Raw genomic sequence first — 21,212 nt, forward strand, 5'->3', positions numbered from 1 at the left:
TAATCGTGGAGATCTTTTGGGCTTCAAAGAGCTAGAAAGCTAACTATTGAGAAGTGGCTATCAGGGTTGAAAACGGAATTCTTCATCCATTCTTCTTGTTAATTGCCAATGCCAACAAAAGAAGGTAATGGAGTGTGTCTTTCTTAGTGCAGATGGAATCTAAGTAGAACTATAAAGCAATATGATTCTCCCAGGAAATAATCATATCTGGTCAACTGTACCAACTTTGAGAAATGGCTTAAGAATAGTAATGTTCGTCCTGTTGGGGATCATTGGACTCTGATCCCTTCCAGCCATGTGAATCTCCATGTTTGTCATTGATAACATCTATTTCGCCTGGCCCTTTACAACAGTGTTGCACCACAAGAACTAAAAAACTTCAGGGGTAATAATTGTAAGATGTCAGAGTAAGTCCAGAAAGAACTAACATAGCCCGGTGGTTACCTCAGGAGTCACTCTGTAAATATGGTGTTCTTCCACTTTTTACAAAATATAAAAATTCAGCCAAGTTTTTCTTTCTAAATTTAGTCTGAAAAATATAAATATTATAAACCTTAGAAAATACCAGAGTTCAAATCCCACACACTTTAACCGACAGTTATTTTATTTAATGCTCGTAATAGTACAATAAGAAGGATGCTATATCTCCCAATTGCAGAGGAAAAAGCTAAAGCTCAGTATTTTGGTCAAGGTCAGACAACTAGTAAGTGGTCAAGTCCACCTAATTTCAAAACTGACATTCCCCCACCTCATACCCTACTACCTCTTTCTCTCATACCCCAAATTCAGTGCATTGGGAAATCTTGTTGACTTCAGTATCCTTTTTTTTTTTTTTTTAATTTTTTAAAGATTTTATTTATTTATTTGACAGAGAGAGACACAGTGAGGAGGGAACACAAGCAGGGGGGAGTGGGAGAGGGAGAAGCAGGCTTCCCGCCGAGCAGGGAGCCCGATGTGGGGCTCGATCCCAGGACCCTGGGATCATGACCTGAGCCGAAGGCAGACGCTTAATGACTGAGCCACCCAGGCGCCCCGACTTCAGTATCCTTTAAACATATCCACTATCTGACCACTTTTTGGGACCACCGCTGCTACCACTAATTTAAGCCATCATGATCACGTGCTCTGAACATTTTGCAGTACCTTCCTACCCAGCCTCCCCTCCTCCCATCCTTGCCTATAGCCCCCACAGTCTGCTCCCATCAGTCAGAGTGATCGCTTTAAAGCTAAATCCAGGTCATTTCACTTCTCTACTCAAAAATTCTCCTGTGGCTTTTAATTTCTTTCAGAGTAGAATCATGAGTTCTTATGACCTACCGTGTTCTGATTTCAAACATTCCACATTATCTCTCATCCCCTGCTATTTCTCTGGCTTCCTTGCAGTTCCTCAAACACTTCAAGCACATGTCTACCTCAGGGCCTTCGCACTTCCTGTTCTTTCAGTCGAAAAGGATCTTTACCCAGATAGCTTTTGTGCTAGCTCTCTCCCTTCATTGAAATCTTTGCTGTATGTCACCACATCAGAGAGGCCTTTCTTGGTCACCTGCAGGAACAGCTTCTGTCACCTCTGTCCTTAGTCAGGCTTACTTTTCTTTTTTCCTTTTTATCATCACCTCCCAATGTAGTATCATTTTTTACTACTTGTTTGTAGTCTTTGTGCCCTACCCTCACCCCAGATATAAGGTCTAGAAGATTAGGGACTTTGCTTCTGTTCACAACCGTATTCCACCGCTAACAGCAGTGTCCTAGTAGGTGCTCAGGTAATGTTTGTTGTTAAGCAAATGTGGTTTTTTTTGTGATATTACACAGTTTTTCCTTTTGTTATGTGAATGTTAACATATAAATTCCACATATTTGGAGGTAGGTCATTTGTGAGATTATCAGCCAGTCAGTTTTTATCAAGGATTTTCTTTGTACAGAACATACGACGTTTTCACTCCTTTATTTGGGGCTTAGGTGTTAAGGCTTATACGTAGTGTTACTGTGGGGCCTTTGCTCAATGCCATGTAATCAGGGCTCTCTGCCCCATCAGAGTGATGAGATAAGCAAGAGCCCTTTTGTGGAAATGCTCATCTGATGGCCTGCAAGTAAAGTAACACCAGCTCCCCAAACTAGGATCTGTGTATGTAGTTACAGGTCCTCCAGAGGATATCAGATCCTGAAATGGAAGATGAATAGACAGACATAAGGAGAAAATGTTCTCTAAAATGCCTCCTCAGAGCCACAGCTTCTGCCTTAAGAATGTGTGCCTGTCACACTGGTGAACTTGATGCTCACAAAAGGCAGATCGGACATCGTGCCCAGAATTCCATACTGTGCAAATGGACTAGAGTCTGGTGTCTGCTGGATCCATGTTTTCCAAAGCCTGGTTGTGAGTTGTTCTGGTCATTTTTAAATTCAAGAAGGCATGTTTAGTACAGGTGACAACAGGAGAGATGCTCGAACACCCGAAGTTACAAGGTTCAGGATCTGATTCTTGAATACCTGCCATGCAGTGTTGGGCATCCATCTTTCCAGTACTCCATGACATTAAGTTACGGTAGCCTTCCTGTTCTGAGTCAGGCCCCCTCACTTGTTTTGTAAGGACCAGATTACCTAAGCAAGCTACTCCAGTGGGGGAGGAAAAAAAGATACCACGCTGTCTCCAGGGATTTGTTTTTTAAAAAACATGTTGAGGGGCATCTGGGTGGCTCAGTCGGTTAGACATCTGCCTTCGGCTCAGGTCATGATCCCAAGGTCCTGGGATCAAGCCCCTCATCGGGCTCCCTGCTCAGCGGGGAGCCTGCTTCTCCCTCTGCCTGCCACTCCCCCTGCTTGTCTCTTGCTCTCTCTCAAATAAAAAAAATATCTTAAAAAATAAATAAAATGAAAATGAAAAAACAGGCTGAATAAGGACAAAACATCAACAGCTTTGCTTTATGGCCTAATTGTTTTCACTTTGGGATTCTAAATTGGAAGATCAGGGCACTTGTCTGCACCTGTGGCTGAGAAGACCCAGGTTGTTTCCAGGCGGAAATCTTTATAATGGCAAAATTTTGAGCTTAAGCAACTTGTAAAATTTGTTCTGCCCAAAATACTTCCTGTAGAAGGGTGAATATATTCTCAACCTGTTCACTGTAATGTTTCCATGAGTGGCAGGAGAATGGATCAATTTAATTATTGTTTATTGTGTTTTTGGTGAACTCTTTAAGGATGTACCTAGATGACACTTTGAGGTACATTTCTTTACTTTTACACATAACTTAAAATACTCCTTTTTAAATTCTTGGCAAGTAGTTAGACCTATAAGTTTGTCTTAGTTTAGATAGATGATCTTGCTTAAGCTTCAGAATATCTAAAATTTTGGTTTAAACTCTTATTACATTGTCAACTTCCTGGTGTAATTAATTTTCCGGACTGCAGTGGTGGAAGGGGGCCCCAGTACAATTCTTCAGTGCCGTGCACACTGAGGAGTTCTGTTGCTAAGTCACTCGGCAGATCTGTCCGTCCCTCCTGTATGCTAGGTGCTGCTCTGGGCATTGGCCATATGGTGGTGAATAAGATCATGTTCGCATAGAGCTGATACTCTTGGAATCTCTACTGTCGAGTGATTGGGTTTAGTTTTCTGTTCCATTTAGCTTTCCTCTGGCCGCTACTCCACACATTTCTGACACCTGAACCATACTGAACAGCTTGTAGTTGCCTGAGAACCTCATGCTCTCTCTCCTTTCCTTTGCTTCTACTATTCTCATTACCCAAAATGTTCTTATCTTGTTTGTTTACCTGGCAAAGTCCTCCACTTTATTTAAGACTTCGCTCTAAACTTATTTTGTCTCTGAATCCTTTGCCTCTTCTGCTAGGCCATGTTAACTGCCATTGTCGGAAATAAATACCCTTTCCAGAACAGAATTTACATTTCTTTGTTGGAAAAAAATAGCTTGACTTGGGATTCCTAGGCATGTGTCTCTTGCCTCCACTTCCTGAGCTAGGAGGTTCCCTAGGCTATCTGGATGGTTTAGCTGAATGGTGAGTGAACTTGTGGCACCATCAAGTGGTTCAGCCAGGCAGTGCCACTTAATTCTTCCGCAAGATCCAAATAGTCCAATTTATGCCATATATCTACAGAGAGAGGGAGGGTGATAATATCATTGTATAATTGGAAGGTATAATTATCAGACCATCTTCATCCTGAGACACTCAGAACTTGACAGAACCCTCAGCAGGCTTGTGATCCATAGATGGAAATGGGTTTTTAAATCTTCACTTTTTTGTAACCAGGAAACCTGAGACAGAGATGTGACACAGCTTGCTTGTGTCCTTTCATTACTCGAGATAGTGCATATGCATATGCTTTCTTTTGCTTTGTTTGCCACTCAGCTTGGTAAACAGTTTTCTTTCCTTATGCATTGTTAGAGTCTTGGTGAATTCTTCTTTTCATACTGTATCCTTGCTGCAATGTGGCTTTAAAATTAAAGACCTTTGGGGCACCTGGGTGGCTTAGTCAATTAAGTGTCTGCCTTCAGCTCAGGTCATGATCTCAGGGTCCTGGGATCGAGCCCCGCATTGGGTTCTCTGCTCAGCGGGGAGTCTCTTCTCCCTCTCACTCTCCTTCTGTGTTCTCTCTCTCAAATAAATAAATAAACATCTTCAAAAAATTAAATTAAAGACCTTTTTGACAAAGTATTTTGCTCAGTAAGTGGGGGATACGTGGATAGGGATAAATTCTCAAAAACCAAGAGCCACCTAATCACAGGTGGCTCAGGTATTGAGGTACTTGGGGGACGTTAGTTAACTTAGTGTGGGTTTCCGGCTGCAGGCACATAAGAGAAAGATGGAGAAGAGACCGTGCTTAGGCCCTTGGGTCCTTGGTTCTTACCAGGCGGGCTGAACTTTCAGCTCCCATGTTAAGGAGGGTGGGTTGTATTCCTTGACTCATACTTGGGAGTGGGAAAAATTCAAAAACCAAACAACCAAACAAACAAAAACCCCAAAGAGACATGGGAATATTCCTTCCAGCTCTCAGCAGGAAGGAAGTGCCTAGTCCGGAACACATCTCAATTTTATTTCTACCTGTAGTGAAGTTTTTGATTTTGATCACCAGGTATTCAATCCTCTTATTTATGTATGTATGTATGTATGTATGTATGTATATGTATTTGAAGAGAGACACACAGAAAGAGCGGGAACACAAGCAGGGGGAGTGGGAGAGGGAGAAGCAGGCTTCCCGCCGAGCAGGGAGCCTGATGTGAGGCTCGATCCCAGGACCCTGGGATCACGAGCCGAGCTGAAGGCAGATGCTTAACGACTGAGCCAGCCAGGCGCCCTTAATCCTCTTCTTTAACAGAAGTATCACTGTCGTTGATACCCTTTCCTCTCATGCACACGCGATAAATAGAATACATTCACTCTTTGGTGAACAACCAAGCCCAAGTTATTTCAAACTATAGAAGGAACCTCTGGTGTCATGACTGGGGACCCGTTGTAATAGCGTCTCCTTGTGTTCTACGTTGAATCCTATCCAAATGTGTCAAGCTTAAGCAATAAAGAACCTGACGTTGGTTAAGTTCTTCTAACAGGTAGCGTTCAGATCTGTCCTCCCACACCACTCCCGTCAAGGGTCTCTTGGTTACCCAAGCTGTTTCCACATGTCTCCCCCTACAAAGAAAAAAGAAAAAAAAAAGGTTGGGGGTGGGAGATCCGATCTTATCAGCAGCAAAGTTTATAAAACTCAGACACAGAGTGGTAAGAAACTAGGGAGGAAGAGTAGTAGCTAAAGTCTGAGAAGGGGAAATGCTTATTTTAGAGGCACCAAAGCTGACAGAACCATCTTAATGAGCGACAAATTAGAAAGAAAATGAGCATTGTCTCTTTAGGAGGATAAAATGTCAAAAATCTCCGTGGTGGTTTTGTAACCATGTTCAGTTTCATCAGAGTAGAAAGAGTATCCTGTCCAGAACCTCTGCTCTCTAGGTTTGTTTAAGTGCCTTCTTTTTAAAGGTTCAAAAAGGTCTATTTCTGCTTATTTTTAATACTTTCTCAGTCTCAAATTGTTTCATGGATAGATTACCTTATTACAATTGATTTTATGCTGTCATGTATTCTCTCAAGCGGACTTTAGATTTCACCACAGTGTTTCTATGTTTCTGCCGCTAGGAGCAGTCAAGCAGTTCTTAGTTTGTGGTCTTCCTAATCAACAGCATGGTTTTTGTTTTTGTTTTTGTGTTTTGTGGTGGGGGGTGTGTGTTGCCTTTCTAGAGTGTCCTGCCGTACTACGTAGCTACAAAGCTGTCGAAAATCCGAAAGCCAACCCTGGATACGCCGTCTGCAGAGACGTATGTGAAGTCTGCAATGAGAACGGTGGGCTTGCAGTCCCGAACCACTGGATACCCGGTCCATTTTCTTATGGTATGTAGCTCTGCAAGTCTCAAATCAGTACTTTGCTTTGGGGTTTTCTTTCCCGCTGAGTCACAAAATAGCATGTGATGTATCAGCATCTATACATTGTCTAGACCTACTAATGAGGCATCTATGTTTTATTTTAAACACCCAGGAACTTTCAGATTTACTGACAAAACAACAGTAGAGTAAAACATAAGATCAGATACTCTAAGCCCAAATTGTAGGCTGTCATTACATATCTCCCCATTTTCTTTCCCTAGGACTCAATACTTTCAGTTATGCCTACCTGGCTGTATTTCAAAATGACCATGAAGTTTGGCAAGTCCACGCGGGCTCGCTATATGAAGAAAGCCAAGAAGAACTAAGCATTGGTAACTGTACTGAGTAGCTTGGCCAGGCGTGCCAGCTTACGCGTGTTTACGGCAAGGCACCCACCCCTCTCCAAAGTCTGCGGTTGTCAGTTCATCAGTTACTAATAAGGCTAAATGTTGTCATAATTGGGACGAAAGCAAAGTTGCCTTCAGGAGTTCTGGCCGTATATTTTGAATACTGCCAGGAGTTATTTTGAAGTTTAATATAAATGTTCCTATCAAATGGACATAGAACTAATGCTAGCAAGAACAGTGTAATGGGAAGGAACATGATTTTGGCAAATCACAGAATGATTGAGTCAGACATAATGCTTCAGTGGTTTCATTTGGCCCAAAATGCCAATGATGATGGTTCTTGTATTTTCTCTGAATTATACTTTAAAAAGTAATGGCCAGCTACTCTTTTTGTTTGTTTGTTATTAACACTTCCAGGGAGTGGAGATTAATTGATTCACTTATGGGAGGACACACTGTAATATGCATCGCTATGAGGTTTTCTAAAAGTATGTCCCAATTTGTACATTTATGTGGAACTTTTTGTTCTCAAAGGTAGCTAATGACATAAAAATAATACATGAAATATGGAGTTCCTTTTGACACATGAAGCCCACTAATATATGCTTTCCTCTAACACATATTTCTTCTCAGTTTAAATGCATGTAAATACTGAAAGCTATATGGTATGATTTATAAAGGTAAATGGACCAAAAAATACATTGAGATGAGCAGCCACCTAGAGTGCCACTAAATCCCTGACCCAGGAGAGTGGCCTGCTTGGACCCCAGCCTCCTTTGTTTCTGCACTGCATCAATCCTGTTCACATATGTGACCGCAGGCTTTTCCTAAAACAGTAATGATAATGGAGAAGTGATAAATCGATACCCTGTAGATAGCAATCTGACTAGTTTTAATAAAAGTTGATTTAACCACAGTGATGATTGAAAATGTATTTCTTCGGTGCTTGAAATTAAGGCTGTTTTTACACTGGCTTACTATAAGTGAAGACTTACTTTTATCCTGCTCCATAACTTGTTTGAGGGAAATCACCAAGAAGTAATTCAATATTGTGAAACATGTAACATGGAAGGTAGGTAGGTCTTTACCAAGGCTGTGGTTCCTAAGCTCTGAGTTTTAAACACCAGGAGATTTGTGTAAAAAAAAAAAAAAGTAATTGCAGTGTTTAGGTGTTTCTAGCTTTTAGTTTTGCCAGCTAAGGACATAAAACAAAAACAGGAAGATCCATTAGCATCATTACATAGAAGAAAAGACATTTTAGCACCCAAAAATTAAGAACATAATCTCAGAATCATTTAAACTGAATAAACGTAGTTTTATGAAAAACACATTGCCTTTTTCTCTCTCATTTTGTTGTTGAAATGGTGAAACCACAGTGACCTGGGTGATGTTTTTATTTGCTTTCACACGTTGGTTGGTTGATTGTTGTGGGTGGTAGTTTTCAGTGGAGTTGGTAGCGTTGGGGAGGGATCCATGTACAAGCATACAAAACACGTTCCCTTCCCTCCAAGTTAGAAACTTCTGAGCTGTAACTTTTACTACTTCAACTTGGCAAGTGTGCTCTTGTATTTGACACTGAAGACTGAAGATAATGGCATGAAAATCTGTTTCTAGGCACGTGAAAAAATTCATTAAAAGAGAACCTAGCATACTCCAAACTTTCAAAATAGTGGAGCACAGCTTTTAGACTTAACTTTATATCAACTTGATGTTATAGTCTGATGTGTGCTAGATAAGGTTTGAACCCGAGAGAGTAGAGTAAAAGAGAGAATGATTTATGTAGAGTCAGCTCACCTCACAACACAGTGAGCCAGATTTTAATTTCTTGTTCTTTCATTGTTTCTGTGCGGTAGCATGGGGGGAACACGAGAAGAATTGTCTTGCACACATAATGACGTTGCCATTCTGATTTTTCTTTGTGCCAGTCCCCCATAAACTGGGAATAAATACAGATGTTATTATTGTTCTCAATGTCCTCAAATGTGGCCCTGCCCTAAATAGATGAATTCCTCTCACTGGAGCATTTACTGCATTGAAATACGACAGACCTGAACTTTATATGGAGTGAGCATCAGTGCTGACACCAAACAAATGGTGCGGATGCAGTGTGGAAGAGGAGATTTATTGTGATACCTTTCAAGAATGAAATGAACTTAAGTTGTACTCTAATTTTTTTAAATCTATTGACACCAAAAATTACCTGAGATTTAGGTGGTCTTGGATTCTGCTACTTTGCTCGGTAGTTACAGTGTCAAAGGAAATTACCAAAGCTCTTTATTGAATATGTCGGAAACTAATTCAATTAAAAAATGTTTAAGGACTCACTACTTTGTACTTTGATACTCATCGCATGATGAAAACATATACATGTGGACAGAATTTAAATTCCCTCTTGGAATGTAATTCTTTCTGTCGAGGTTTATGTAGAGACATCTAGAAATGGAACATGGTGTCCAGCATGAACACAAACATATTAAATGAATCCATGTTAATGTGATGATGGCATATTACAACTTTGCACTCTCCTTTTACCTGTGTCACTGAAAAGCAAGCGACATGGGTACTACAAATGATAATCCTAAAAGGATATAAGGCAAGCTTGTCTTCCTTACTACAAAAGTTTCTAGACATAGCATTGGGTGCATTTATTGAGTGCTAACCACGTGCTATTTACTCTTCTGGGTGCTGGAGAAACTACAGTGAACAAAGGGACAAAAATTTTTGCCCCTGTAGAGCTTACATTTGAGCTGGGGAAGGGGAGGCAAGCCAAGGAGGGAGACAGGTTAAAAAAGAAGAAAGAAAGAGTAACATAGTGTAAGTGCTTTATGCTATGGGGGGGAAGGGAGATGAAGCAAGGTAAGGAGGATGGGGAATCTGTGTGTGTAGGGTAAGAGTGGGAGGCTTGTATACTCATGGTGGCTGTGGAGAGAGGTTTTGAACGGTCCTGGGGAAGCCTTTCAGCTGTGTGGGAGAAGGGCAGATCAAGCAGACCAGCCTGAGCAAAGAACCCGAGGAGAGTGCGTGCCTCGTATGTTCCAAGAATGGCTAGGAGTACATACATATTGAACTTTATACTGCATGAAGTCTTTCCTGAAGATTTCAGAGATCTTGTTAGTTTAGTTAGGACTTTCTAATATGAAATCACCTTTACATTCTTGGTCATAATTCACTATCTTTGTACTGCTAAATACAATTTGCTGGTATTTTATTTGGAATTTTGCATCTTTCTTTAGGAAATTGGTTTGCAATCTTCATATTTGTCTGGCTTTCATATCAATATTATAACTTCATTAAATGAGCTGGGAAGTGTTGCTTATTTTACTGTGCTCTGGAAGACTAAAAGATTGGAGCAATCTTTTTCCTTGAAAGTTTATAAAACCATCTGGCCCTAGTATTTATTTGTGGGAAGATTTTTAGCTACTGATGATGTTGCTTTAATGGGAATAAGACTACTCAAGGTTTCTATTTTTTCTTGAGTCAATTTTGAAAAAAAAATTTCTAAGCACTGCTTCATATTTTTTTCCCAAATGTATTAGCATAATGTGACTTGAGGAATCTTTGATTTTTGTAAGCTTTCTCTTTCCTTTCCCAATATTCTTTGTGTTTTCTCACATTCTTTTCCTTGACCATTTTGCTAGGAATTTGTCTACTTTATTAGTTTTTAAAGAAGCAATTTGGCTTTGTCGATCCTCTCTGCCCTTTTCACTTTATGTTCTCCTGATTTCTGGCAGTTTATTCTGTTATTTTTCTTATTTCACAAATTGAACATTTCATTCATGTTTAACATTTTTTCTATTCTGACATAAACATCTATTGCTCTAAGTTTAATTATTTTTTGCTACATCCCACAATTCAGGTGTGTGTGTGTGAGTACATAAACATGTATATACACACATTCTTTTTCAGTGCTAATATTTAAAAATTTATGACTTTGACCTATGACCTGTTGAGAAATGTTTTTAAAAGCACAAATTCAAATGTTTATAAATGCTATTTCCTTTTTAAAAAGCTTGTGTTGGTATCATCATTAATAAGACAATTTTATATTTTGTGCATTGTGTTATCATGGACTGAAGATACAACATCACTTATATGGTATTCCTGCCAAAAATGTATAACCTGAACCTGATCACACCTGATCTTAGCCAAAAGGCCGAGAAGTGATAACCTGAACCTAATCAAAAAGAAATATCAGAAAAATCCAAATTGAAGGATATCCTACAAAATAACCTACTTAAATTTGTCAAAAGTTTCAGATTAAAGAAAACTAAAGAAATGTGACAAGTGAATGTTACATGATCTCGGATCGAATCTTGATTAAGAATGACATTCTTGAGACAATGGTTAAGATTTGAGTAAGGTCTATAGGTTAGATAAAAGCATTGTATCAATGTTAATTTCCTGAGTTTGAGCATTGTACTGTGGTTATTCAAGAAAAAGCTCTTGAGTTTTAGGAAGTACACACTAAGAGTATTTAGGGATAATGGGACATTATCTATGCAACTTAATCTCAGAAGGTTCAGAAAAAAATTATGTATACAGAAAAAGATAAAGCAAATGTGTTAAAATGTTAACATTGAAAGAATCTAGGTGAAAGGTGGTATATGGGAATTCTGTGTGCTTGTAAAATTCCTGTAAATCTGAAATTTTTTTAGAATAAAAAGTGAAATCTTTTGTTATTGATTTCTAAATAATTGCATTGTGGTCAGAGAACATGTAGGTATGGCACAGCTTGGGCAAATTATAACCTTTCTCTGCCTCAGTTTTGCCTTCTGAAAAATGAGAATAATAACAGCACCTGGCTTGTAGATTGTTGGTGAGCAAAAATTTGTATTTTTAAAGTACTCAGGATATAGCCTGGCATAAAGTAAACATATATATATAAATGTTGTAGTAGGGTGAATAAGGGCCCCCAAAGATACCAGATCCAAATCCCTGGACCCTGTAAACGCTATCTTATGTGGAAAAAGGTCTTTGCAGATGTGATTAAGTTAGAGGGTCTTGAGATGAGATTATCCAGATGGGCCCTAAATGAAATCACAAATATCCTTAATAAGAGGAAGATTACACACAGAAAAGGAGAAAGCAGCACGACCTCGGAGGCAGAGATTGGAGTGATGCAGCCACAAGTCAAGGAATGCCATCGGCATTGGATTATTCCCCAGAGGTTCCGGAGGATTGAGGACCCAGCCAACACCTTGATTTTGGCCTACAAACTGATTTTGGACTTCTCTCCTTCAGAACTGTGAGAGTAATCTTGTTACAGCAGCCACAGGAAACTAATACAAATGTAAACCTTTTATTTTTACCGATTCTTAGAAAGTTTTTGAGATGTACTTTATGTCTAGGTATGGCCAATTTTTTAAAAAAAATTTTTTTTACTTAAATTCAATTTAATTAACCTATACTGTATTATTAGTTTCAGAGGTAGAATTTAGTGATTCATCAGTTGCATACAATTCCCAGTGCTCATTACATCCCGTGCCTTCCTTAATGCCCATCATCCAGTTATCCCAACCCCCACCCACCTCCCCTCCAACAACCCTGTTTGTTTCCTATGATTAAGAGTCTTATGATTTGCCTCCCTCTCTGTTTTTTAAAATGTACCATATGTGCTTAAGAAGAATGTTTATTTTCCAATTGTTATTTTCTAAATATGTACTTTAACCTTATTAATTGTTCAAATCTCCCATGTCTTTACTAACGTTTGTTTGCCTGACCTGTCAATAATTGAGAGAAGTATTTTGAAATCTCTCACTGTGATGATGGATTTTCAAATTCCCCTGTTTTATCAGTTTTTGCTTTATACATTTTGAGGCTATCTTGTTAGGTGAGTAAAGCTTAGAATTGTGCCTTCCTGGTGAGTTGAACTCTTTTTTGGTCATGTAGTGACAGCCTTATTGCTAATGCTTTTTGCCTTAAAATCTGTTTTCTGCGATACCAAGGTAGTAGCTATCTCTGCTTTATTTTTCAATTGTTTTACTATCTTTCTATGTGTTTGTGATTCTTTCATGTAAATTCCAGTTGTCTATTGGAAATCTACCTTTTTCACATGTTTTCTTCTTTTCCTCTGTTTTTATAAATATTCGTAAGAGTTGTTTTAAAGTTCTTGTCTGCTTACTCCTACATTTGGATCATCTGTAGATCTACTTTTTCTCTTGATGATCAGTTACATTTTTCTGACTCCTTGCATGTCCCATAATTTTCCTTTTATTGTATGCCAGAAGTTCTATGTAAAAGAACCATAAAGACTGAAGTCAATGTTCTTATCCTCCGGAGAGGGCTCACCTCTTCCCTATTGGATAGAGTAAGGCCTGATCACTCTAATCCAAACAGGTATTGAGCTGAGCTAGGGCTGGGTTGCCACTTTTTTTTTTTTTTTAAGATTTTATTTATTTGAGAGAGAGCGAGAGAGCACGAGCAGGGGGAGCAGCAGGCAGAGGGAGAAGCAGGCTCCCCACAGAGCAGGGAACCCCGATGTGGGGCTCCATGCCAGGATCCGGGATCATGACCTGAGCTGAAGGTAGACGCTTAACCGACTGAGCCACCCAGGCGCCCCAAGTTGCCACTTTTTCAGACTCAGTGCCCTGTAGTTTCAAATGTCAACAGAATGAAACCTGTCACATGTTTCTTTTGGGTTCTTCTTCCTCAGAACTTTGTTTTTTAAGCACAGTAAGACTATAAAAGGGTTCACCTTGTCTTCCCAGTCCAGCCCTCTCCCTTCTGTTGCTGTAGTGCTCAGCAAATGCCTCAAGGGGCAAACTCATGCACTTAGGGCCTCCTCTAGCTTCCAATCTGTCATGCCATCCCACTGACTGTCGAAAGGTCTGTTGGATTCTCTTTCCCCTCGTAGAGAAGCCACTGCCTTTAGCAAGCCCAATCCTCAGCTGTTACCCTTAGAAAATGTTCCCCAGAGAAAAACACGGCCAACTTACCTGGCAAGGGTTCTTCCGTTACCATTTTCATTAAGCTAGTCCACATTGCATCACAGAGCTCTAAAGTCAAAGGCAAAAAAAAAAAAAAAAAACTAATTTACTTGTTTATTTTCTATGTTATAATGGAGTAATTGCTTGCTACTACCATGTCCCACCCAGAAGTAGAGTCTTCATTGGGTTTTTATTTTTTTTAAGATTTTATTTGAGAGTGAGAGTGAGAGAGCACAAGCAGGGGGAGCGGCAGAGGGAGAGGGAGAAGCAGACTCCCCGCTGAGCAGGGAGCCCGATGGGGGCTGGATCCAAGGACCCCGAGATCATGACCTGAGCCAAAGGCAGGCACTTAACCGACTGAGCCACCCACGTGCCCCTTCATTGTGTTTTTAACTTTCATTGTTGTATTTCGCTCTTTTTCAAAAATAGCTTTGCATTTCTGATGATTTTGAACTAATGCTTGTAATACTTTCCATTTATTTAAATATTAAGTATCCTTATGTTGTATATGCAATAGTTCCAATAATCCAATAATATTTTTAAAGATTTATTTATTTTGAGAGAAAGAGAGAAAGCAAGCTTGCACAGGGACAGGGGGAGGGGCAGAGAAAGATGGCGAGGGAGCAAAGTGGTATTAGAAGTCTGAAAGATTCAAGGCCGCTTTTTAACATGCCCAGTTTACCGAGTGTTATTCTGTGCATGGGAGTAACCTGGGTTCATTGTGTCTTTCATCCGTGCACCCACCCTGGTGCAGATGTTGGCTGAATTTGACCACCAAGCACTACACAACCTAAGGAAAAGCTGTAAGGGGAGCCTCACATGAATACTCTATTTAGGAGCTATGCTGTCTTTGGTTCTTTCAGGGCAAAAGACAACCTAGGCACATCAGTTTAGTTTTTGCACTTCTCTACGTAATGAATTTGCTTCTAAAAAGTGGATAATTTATTCCTAAGGCATGAGAGGAAATACTGCACTAATCATTCACTTAATAATTACAGGTGCTTTTACATTTTTTTTTAGTAATAGGCTTTTGTTGAATATTTGCTTATCAGCATCCTAACCACTTGAAAGAAGATATCTCTGCCTTAGGCACACACCAAAACATGTTCTCAACAACGGTTTCAAAGCATTCTACAAGATGGAAAGGAAGGGAAGGAGGGGAGAATGAGTGTCTAATGCTAATCATAGGCTTCATACCATATATAAACACTGGATGCTTACTATGCCTTTCAAGGCCTGCATGGTCAGACTCCTTTCTACCCCATCTCAAAGAACCCGCCCCCCACAACTCCCTATTCCTACAGCAACCCTCTTTCAGTTTCTCCAATATACCCCTTCACTCAGTGTGGTGGAGCGATTGCAAAAATGGCTCCAATACTGGACTCCTCCCAGTATCCAGACCCTTTGCAACAACTCCAAGAGGTCAAGTCTATTTCCCCACTCTTCAGACTTGGTTTAGCTTGCTTTGGCCAGTAAATGAAGTGCTCTTGTGCGACTTCTAAGCCTAGGCCTCAAGAGGTGTGTTTGTACACACCTCCCCTGACACCACTATTAGAACATGCCTGGTGAGCTTGTTCAAGAATGAGACAGCACATGGAGTCAAGGCTAGTCTAGCTCAGCCAACCCCCAGCTGCTGATGCACCAGCTGAATCAAATACAAATCAGGACTCCCAACCAACACAAGACTGCATACATTGGGGATATTACTCCACTAGGTTAGGTTCCCCATGAGAGTCTCATACCAAATATGATAACCATAATATTTGTGTATTTTTAAAATGTCTAGCTCTCCTGCTGGACTGTAAAATCCATGAGGGCGGGAGCCAGGTCTGTCTTTGATCACTACTTTGTCCTTAGTATCCAGCACAGTGCTAGCCACAGTCAGTACTCATGACATTTGAGTAAAGACTAGCCTGACATCCCAGTTCATACACTTGAAATAATGTGGTTCACGTGGCTCTGAGGAATTGATGACTCTAGAGAAGAATCTGCCAAACCATCTAGATACAGCCATCAAGAATGATTTATAACCTAGGGTCTGACCAATCCTGCACTTTCCAAAGTCTCTGAAAGAACCCAGCTATTAGGCCCCAGGAAATGGCGCCATGTATCTTTCCAAGAATAGTTCTGTCTTTCCTAATTTGGCTTTGCTTCTGCCACGTATTTGCAGAGGAGGGCATGGTGGCCTCATGTAGCATTATGGTTCAGTTTTTTCCTTTGTAAATGGGACTAATAATTAGAAAAACAGATCAGTGTATGCATAGAACTACAGCATCACTTGGCGTGCTCTCAGGAAATGTTAAGATTATGTGCTATTATTTAGAAATCAGATGCGTAAATGTTGCCTACTCTTTTTAGGAGCAATGTGACTATTAATATCTCTTAGCCACCGAACGCTCCATACTGTTTAAAACCCTGACATAACTCCCTGTTTGCCGTAACGCCTTCACTGATGCCTGTAACCTCTAGTGACCTCTCCTGTCCTGGATATTTGCTCTCCACAATTTCACATCCAATTATATTGTTCTTTAATTGTTCCTCACAGTTGACACTATGGTTTACTGGCAGATTTTATCTCGAGCAGCATCTGTAGTTGTGCTGGGTGTTGAATGGGAGGAGTTCCTGTCTGGAGTCTGGGGAAGCATCCTGTCTTCCTCGACATTGGTTAGAGTTGGTGGAGACTTGAAAGCCTCCGTGACAGCCCGCTGCAGAGTTGGCGGGTTCCTGCCCCACTCTCCCCTCTTCAAGCTGGGAACCGCTAAGCCTCTGGCAGTGAGACATGGGCTGGGAATTTCTCAATGTAGTACCTTCGCTGAGAGCTATTAGCATGATGTGCCATTATTTTCCTTGGATTGGATTTTCTCCAGAATTCTCAGCAGGCACTCCATAAGCAGCATATGATCGAAACAGGCAAGGATTGGCAAGAGTCTGGTGTGAAAATCAGCAACTGAAAATAGGCGGCAGTGTGTAGCTCACTCAGAATCCTTCTGGTAAGAGCTACTAGCACTTAAAGCATCTATCAGTTTTGCCATCCAAGGGATGAGGTATCTGTTGAGTGGGAAGTAGTCACCTGCAGAAAGCAGGCAGCTAGAAAAGGCAGAACTCTGGCAGGTTCTTGGAAGACGAAACAAGGCACGGTTAAATATGCAAGTTGCTCGGCCCTCGCCCCAGACCCACTAACCCAGAATCTCGATGGGCGGCCTGGAATGTTCATTTTTTATAAGCATCCCCTAGGTACTCCAATGCAGATGGTCTTCCAACCATACGCTGAGAAATGCTGGTTTCAGAGTAGAGGGAAGGCAACCAAATCAGCACAACTTTGGGAAGGCTGTCTCGAGTGAAGGGAAATGAGAGAGCAGCACAAGAGTAAAGGGCCAGGGATGATAGTAAGCGTCCAAATCAGAGCCAAACCGATTACTTACAGTTTAAAGCCAACTCTGGGGCCAGCCACTTGCTAGCTATTGCTTCCAACCCCTGATATCACAATCACACCGTAACAGTTAGGAGTCAAACAGGAGACAGAAATTATACAGTTTCAGGGGAAAGATTAATAACTATAATAGGGTACCACCTACAAGGGGAAAGGGAAATTCTGAGAATACAGAAACAGCAGATAGAAGGAGCAGGCAGGCACGCGCACGCGCGAGAGTGCGCATGCACACACACACACACACACACACACACACACCACCAAGGAAGGCACAAATCTGGGAGTGCTCTCCCATCTGTTAGGAAGTTCAGATCTATGCTGAGCATTTCAAGTCATCTGCTCCAGGTGAGGGTTTCATAGGGTTTTCAAGCAAAGGACCGCTCGTCTCCTCAGACACAGGACAGCAAGCTACTTCCACTGCCTTGGGAGGTTCAGGGAGGTTTAGGGTAACTTGGGTGTCCAAGAAACGTCAGTTTCCTCTAGGTCCAAGCAGATGTCACTATTTCAAAATTTGATATCCCATTCCTTCCCAATCGATGCCTTAACTTCACAAGAGGAACTTAACAAGGCTGTAAATTCCACTAACATTGCAATTCAGCCCACAAAGAGATGCCAAACACTGCGGGCTGCCCTGCCTTGCATAGCCAGCTGAGAGGAGCGCTTGAATCAGGAAGGACCCTTTCCTCCTCTAATGTCCCTCCAGCACCCTCTACTGATGACGCTTCACATCGGACCAAATGGCAAGGGAGAAATGTTCCAGTATTGCAAGTAGGGCACGGGAGGAAGGGTTTGGAGCTGAGAATCAGTGGGCTGTTAACTGGCAAGGCACCTCACTTTCATTCCCTCTCCCACGGTCTCGACCGCCACCCCCCCGATAAAAACACAAATACTGCATATAGAAATGGGGAAACCCACGTTGTAAGACTCACAAAGAACATCTTTCTAGTACTACATATTCACATGTATCTAGGGTAACCAACCATTTCAGTTGCCCGATACCGTCCTGCCTTTAGCATTTAAAGTCCTATGTCCTGGAAAACCTCTCAGTCCCAGACAGATGGGAATGATTTGTCACCCTACATGCATCCTGAAGGTTTCTAAACTTTCTCTGCATCTAAATCACCTTGAACGCTTGGTAAAAATGCAAGTGATTTTGTTAAAAATGCAGTTATTTTGGATGCAAGTGGGCCATGGATGGATTCTTGAGAAATGTTCTACTTGGAGGCTGAAAAGGTGTTAATTACTACTTTTAGGGACTCCTCAATCCAACTTCTTTGTCCCTGTTCCAAAACTATAATCACTGAAAAGAAAGAAATGACATCCTTTGGAAGACACAGCCAAGGTTCCTGAATCAGAAACAGACACTGATAAATTACTAGTTGATGGGGACCAAAAAAGAAAAAAAAAGACAAAAATTACTGTCTGGACTTACCACTTTTCTCTCCTTTCAGTTCTAGGATAAATCATTTTCCTTCAGTGTCACAAAGTATAACAAAGAATGATGGATGCTGTGAAAATTAGATTGGTGGGGTACACTGAGCTTTTGCAGATAAGCAGTATATAATACAAGACTTATTTTAAAGACTCCCACAGTGACTGTGATTTGGTAGGTCTTAGAGAATAAGCTGCACAAAACAGACAATTCAGTGCTACTTTTGCTATTTTCACACTGCAAGATATGTGGTTTAACATGGCCATTTAAAGATGTTTCTCAAAAACTCAGATGGGGTGAAGAGAAGACACCTTTTGACCCACTGGTCAAATTTATTTATTTTTAATTTTAATTTTTTAAAAAATATTTTATTTATTTATTTGACAGAGAACACAAGCAGGGGGAGCCACAGGTAGAAGGAGAGGGAGAAGCAGGCTCCCCACTGAGCAGGGAGCCCCATGCGGGGCTCAATCCCAGGACCCTGGGATCATGACTGAGCCAAAGGCAGACGCTTACCCGACTGAGCCACCCAGGTGCCCAAATTTATTTTATTTTATTTTATTTTTTACTTTTTAAGACACTCAATATTAATTGAATTTCTATTGTGTTCCAAGCACCCTGCTAAATTCTTTACATGCATTACCACATTTAACCCTCCCAACAAGAGCTATGCCCATTTTATAAAGAAGTGGAGTACCTGCCCTAGATTATACATCTAGTAAATGGTGTCGCCTCGACTGAAACTTAGGTCTGTTCACTGAAGCAAAATGTGCTTAGCACTGGAGAGCCATGGAGGAGGCGGCGTGGTCCCATGCCCTGTTGTGTTACTGATGGAGGGATGCACAGGCTGCGGTGGGAACGCAAAGAAGTGCCTGTTACACTCTCCAGGGCTTCCAGGGTAAAATCCAAATCCTTTTACTTAACACATCACGACCTGGTTTCCCAAGCCCCTCGCCCTTCTACCAGCCCTGCTGGGACCCAGTCACTCCGCAGAGACCAAGGACGCCGGCGCTTAGACGTCTCCAGTTTGGTTTCGGAGCAAGGGGGGTGGATTATGGCCCGAGAGACCTCGGCCTAGGAAGCACGTCTTCATTCCCACCTTCGCCATATCCCCGCTCCTCACGGAGCCCCTTCCGCACCTTCAATCTGCGCTCCCCTCCAATCCCGGCCCTCCCATCGCTCCTTCAGCGAGCCGGCCCTCCCGGCGCCGGGTACACGGAGCTGCCCGGACTCCAGCCGACGGCGCCGGAAGTGGCGGCGGCGGCGCGTGACGTCAGCGGAAATACCTGGCGCCGCGGCCTGTGGTTGCGGGATGTCGGAGCCGGTGCTTCACTCTTCAGGTTCCCCGACAGCCGGCGGCGGAGCGGGTCCGGGGCAGCGGGGTCCGTTCCAGGACCGAGCGGGTTTGTACCTGCGCGCCGGGCTCAGCCGGCTGCCGTGGGGTCCCGGTCCCTGCTGGGTGGCTGGGGGTATGGGGACCGCCCCCTGAGGACCCTCCCCGGTCGACCTCCAGGACCGCATCCTGGGGCTCCTGGAAGAGAAGGCTCTAAAATAGGGAGAGTTGCTAACTCGGCGTGAGGACCGGGCTTTTTCACCTTCGAGGACCGCCTATTCTGCACTTCAGCCGTGAGAGAGGTATTGGTTTCCCTCTTTACAGAGGGAGAAACTCAGGCCCGGAAAGGTGAAGTCAGCTGACAGGTCCTGCAGCTGGGAGCTGCTAATTTAGATTCAGAGCGAGTCAGGCTGGCGCCGGCGCCCTCGCCTTTTACCTTCTGCAGGGTTCTCAAGCTTTATGTGGGTAAAGAATCCCAGGATGGAAGGTGGGGTTAGTTAACAGTTTCTGGGCCACAAAATCAGAACTATAGCTAATTGTGTTAAGAGTTTTTGACGGTCTTGTTGAGAGAAAATGTAAGCTTCCTCTACACGTCTTGTGGGAGTGGAGTGTTGGTATTTGACTCTGCCATTAACTCTTTTTGGGCAGATGGCAGTCTCTGTCATCTCCCTACCTATTAAATGAGAAGGAATTATATACTTATCACCTGGGGAAATTTGTTAAATGTCCATATTCCTGGGCCCAGCACAGCTCAGGAGGTCTGGGGAAGGTCTGGAAATTGGTATGCTAAATAAGCCATAAAATGAGCTTGTTACCTGTGAGGACTTGAAATGTGAAGCTTTCTTAGCGCAATAAGGAAATGGATCATAGGTTCAGAACATGTGGCTCGAACCTCCCTGTTTTTGTCTCTTTGTAGCTGTGTTCCTATATTTGCTGTGAGCTAAAATTTTATTGGCAAAAATGCCAAATTAGTATTACTGGCCATTATGAGGTGTTTCTTTTCAATTAACTGAAAACTGGAAGTTAATAAAGTTTGAATGTTAATCTACCTCCTGTTGATTTCCTGAGTGACTCTGGGCGAGCCACTTAACCTTGTGGTCCTCATACATGCCCACTTAGAACCATCTCCTACAATGCTTGTCACAAAGACAAACACTTGTATCCATCCTAAATCAGATCTTCTGAGACAGGCCATGGGTATTTTTAACAAGCTTTCAGGGAAGTTTAATTATAAATTTAGTTATAATGGAATATGGAAATGCCCTTGGAAACTGAGTCTGAGCCTATTTCTCAATATCCGTATAGGTGAGGGAATATTGCAGTTTCT

General features: G+C 41.8%; 2 protein-coding genes and 1 long non-coding RNA gene across 4 annotated transcripts in view; 2 read left to right on the plus strand and 1 right to left on the minus strand.

Annotated features, from left to right (window-relative positions):
* HSD17B12 (hydroxysteroid 17-beta dehydrogenase 12) overlaps positions 1–7,680 on the plus strand; it is a 156,439-nt gene extending 148,759 nt beyond the window's left edge. The window contains exons 10-11 of the mRNA XM_032413947.1: positions 6,235–6,384; positions 6,639–7,680. Of these exons, the coding sequence (XP_032269838.1) occupies positions 6,235–6,384; positions 6,639–6,743 (255 nt within the window). The 3' untranslated portion in view covers positions 6,744–7,680. The remainder of the gene's footprint in view (positions 1–6,234; positions 6,385–6,638) is intronic.
* A 94-nt stretch (positions 7,681–7,774) lies between these two features.
* On the minus strand, positions 7,775–19,784 carry LOC116638206. The gene is made up of 3 exons (XR_004300659.1): positions 19,692–19,784; positions 13,700–13,759; positions 7,775–8,700 (listed from the first exon to the last, which is right to left on the minus strand). It is a non-coding gene; the product is annotated as an uncharacterized LOC116638206 (long non-coding RNA).
* A 59-nt stretch (positions 19,785–19,843) lies between these two features.
* Positions 19,844–21,212, plus strand: part of ALKBH3 (alkB homolog 3, alpha-ketoglutaratedependent dioxygenase) — a 35,050-nt gene continuing 33,681 nt past the window's right edge. Inside the window, exon 1 of one of the 2 annotated variants that reach the window (XM_032413951.1) lies at positions 19,844–20,187. The gene's annotated coding sequence lies outside the window, so the exon portion shown is untranslated. The remainder of the gene's footprint in view (positions 20,188–21,212) is intronic. The other variant, XM_032413950.1, reaches the window with a different exon arrangement.

This window comes from Phoca vitulina, unplaced genomic scaffold (assembly GCF_004348235.1).
Source record: "Phoca vitulina isolate PV1807 unplaced genomic scaffold, GSC_HSeal_1.0 scaffold16, whole genome shotgun sequence".
In the NCBI taxonomy this organism is placed as follows: domain Eukaryota; kingdom Metazoa; phylum Chordata; class Mammalia; order Carnivora; family Phocidae; genus Phoca; species Phoca vitulina.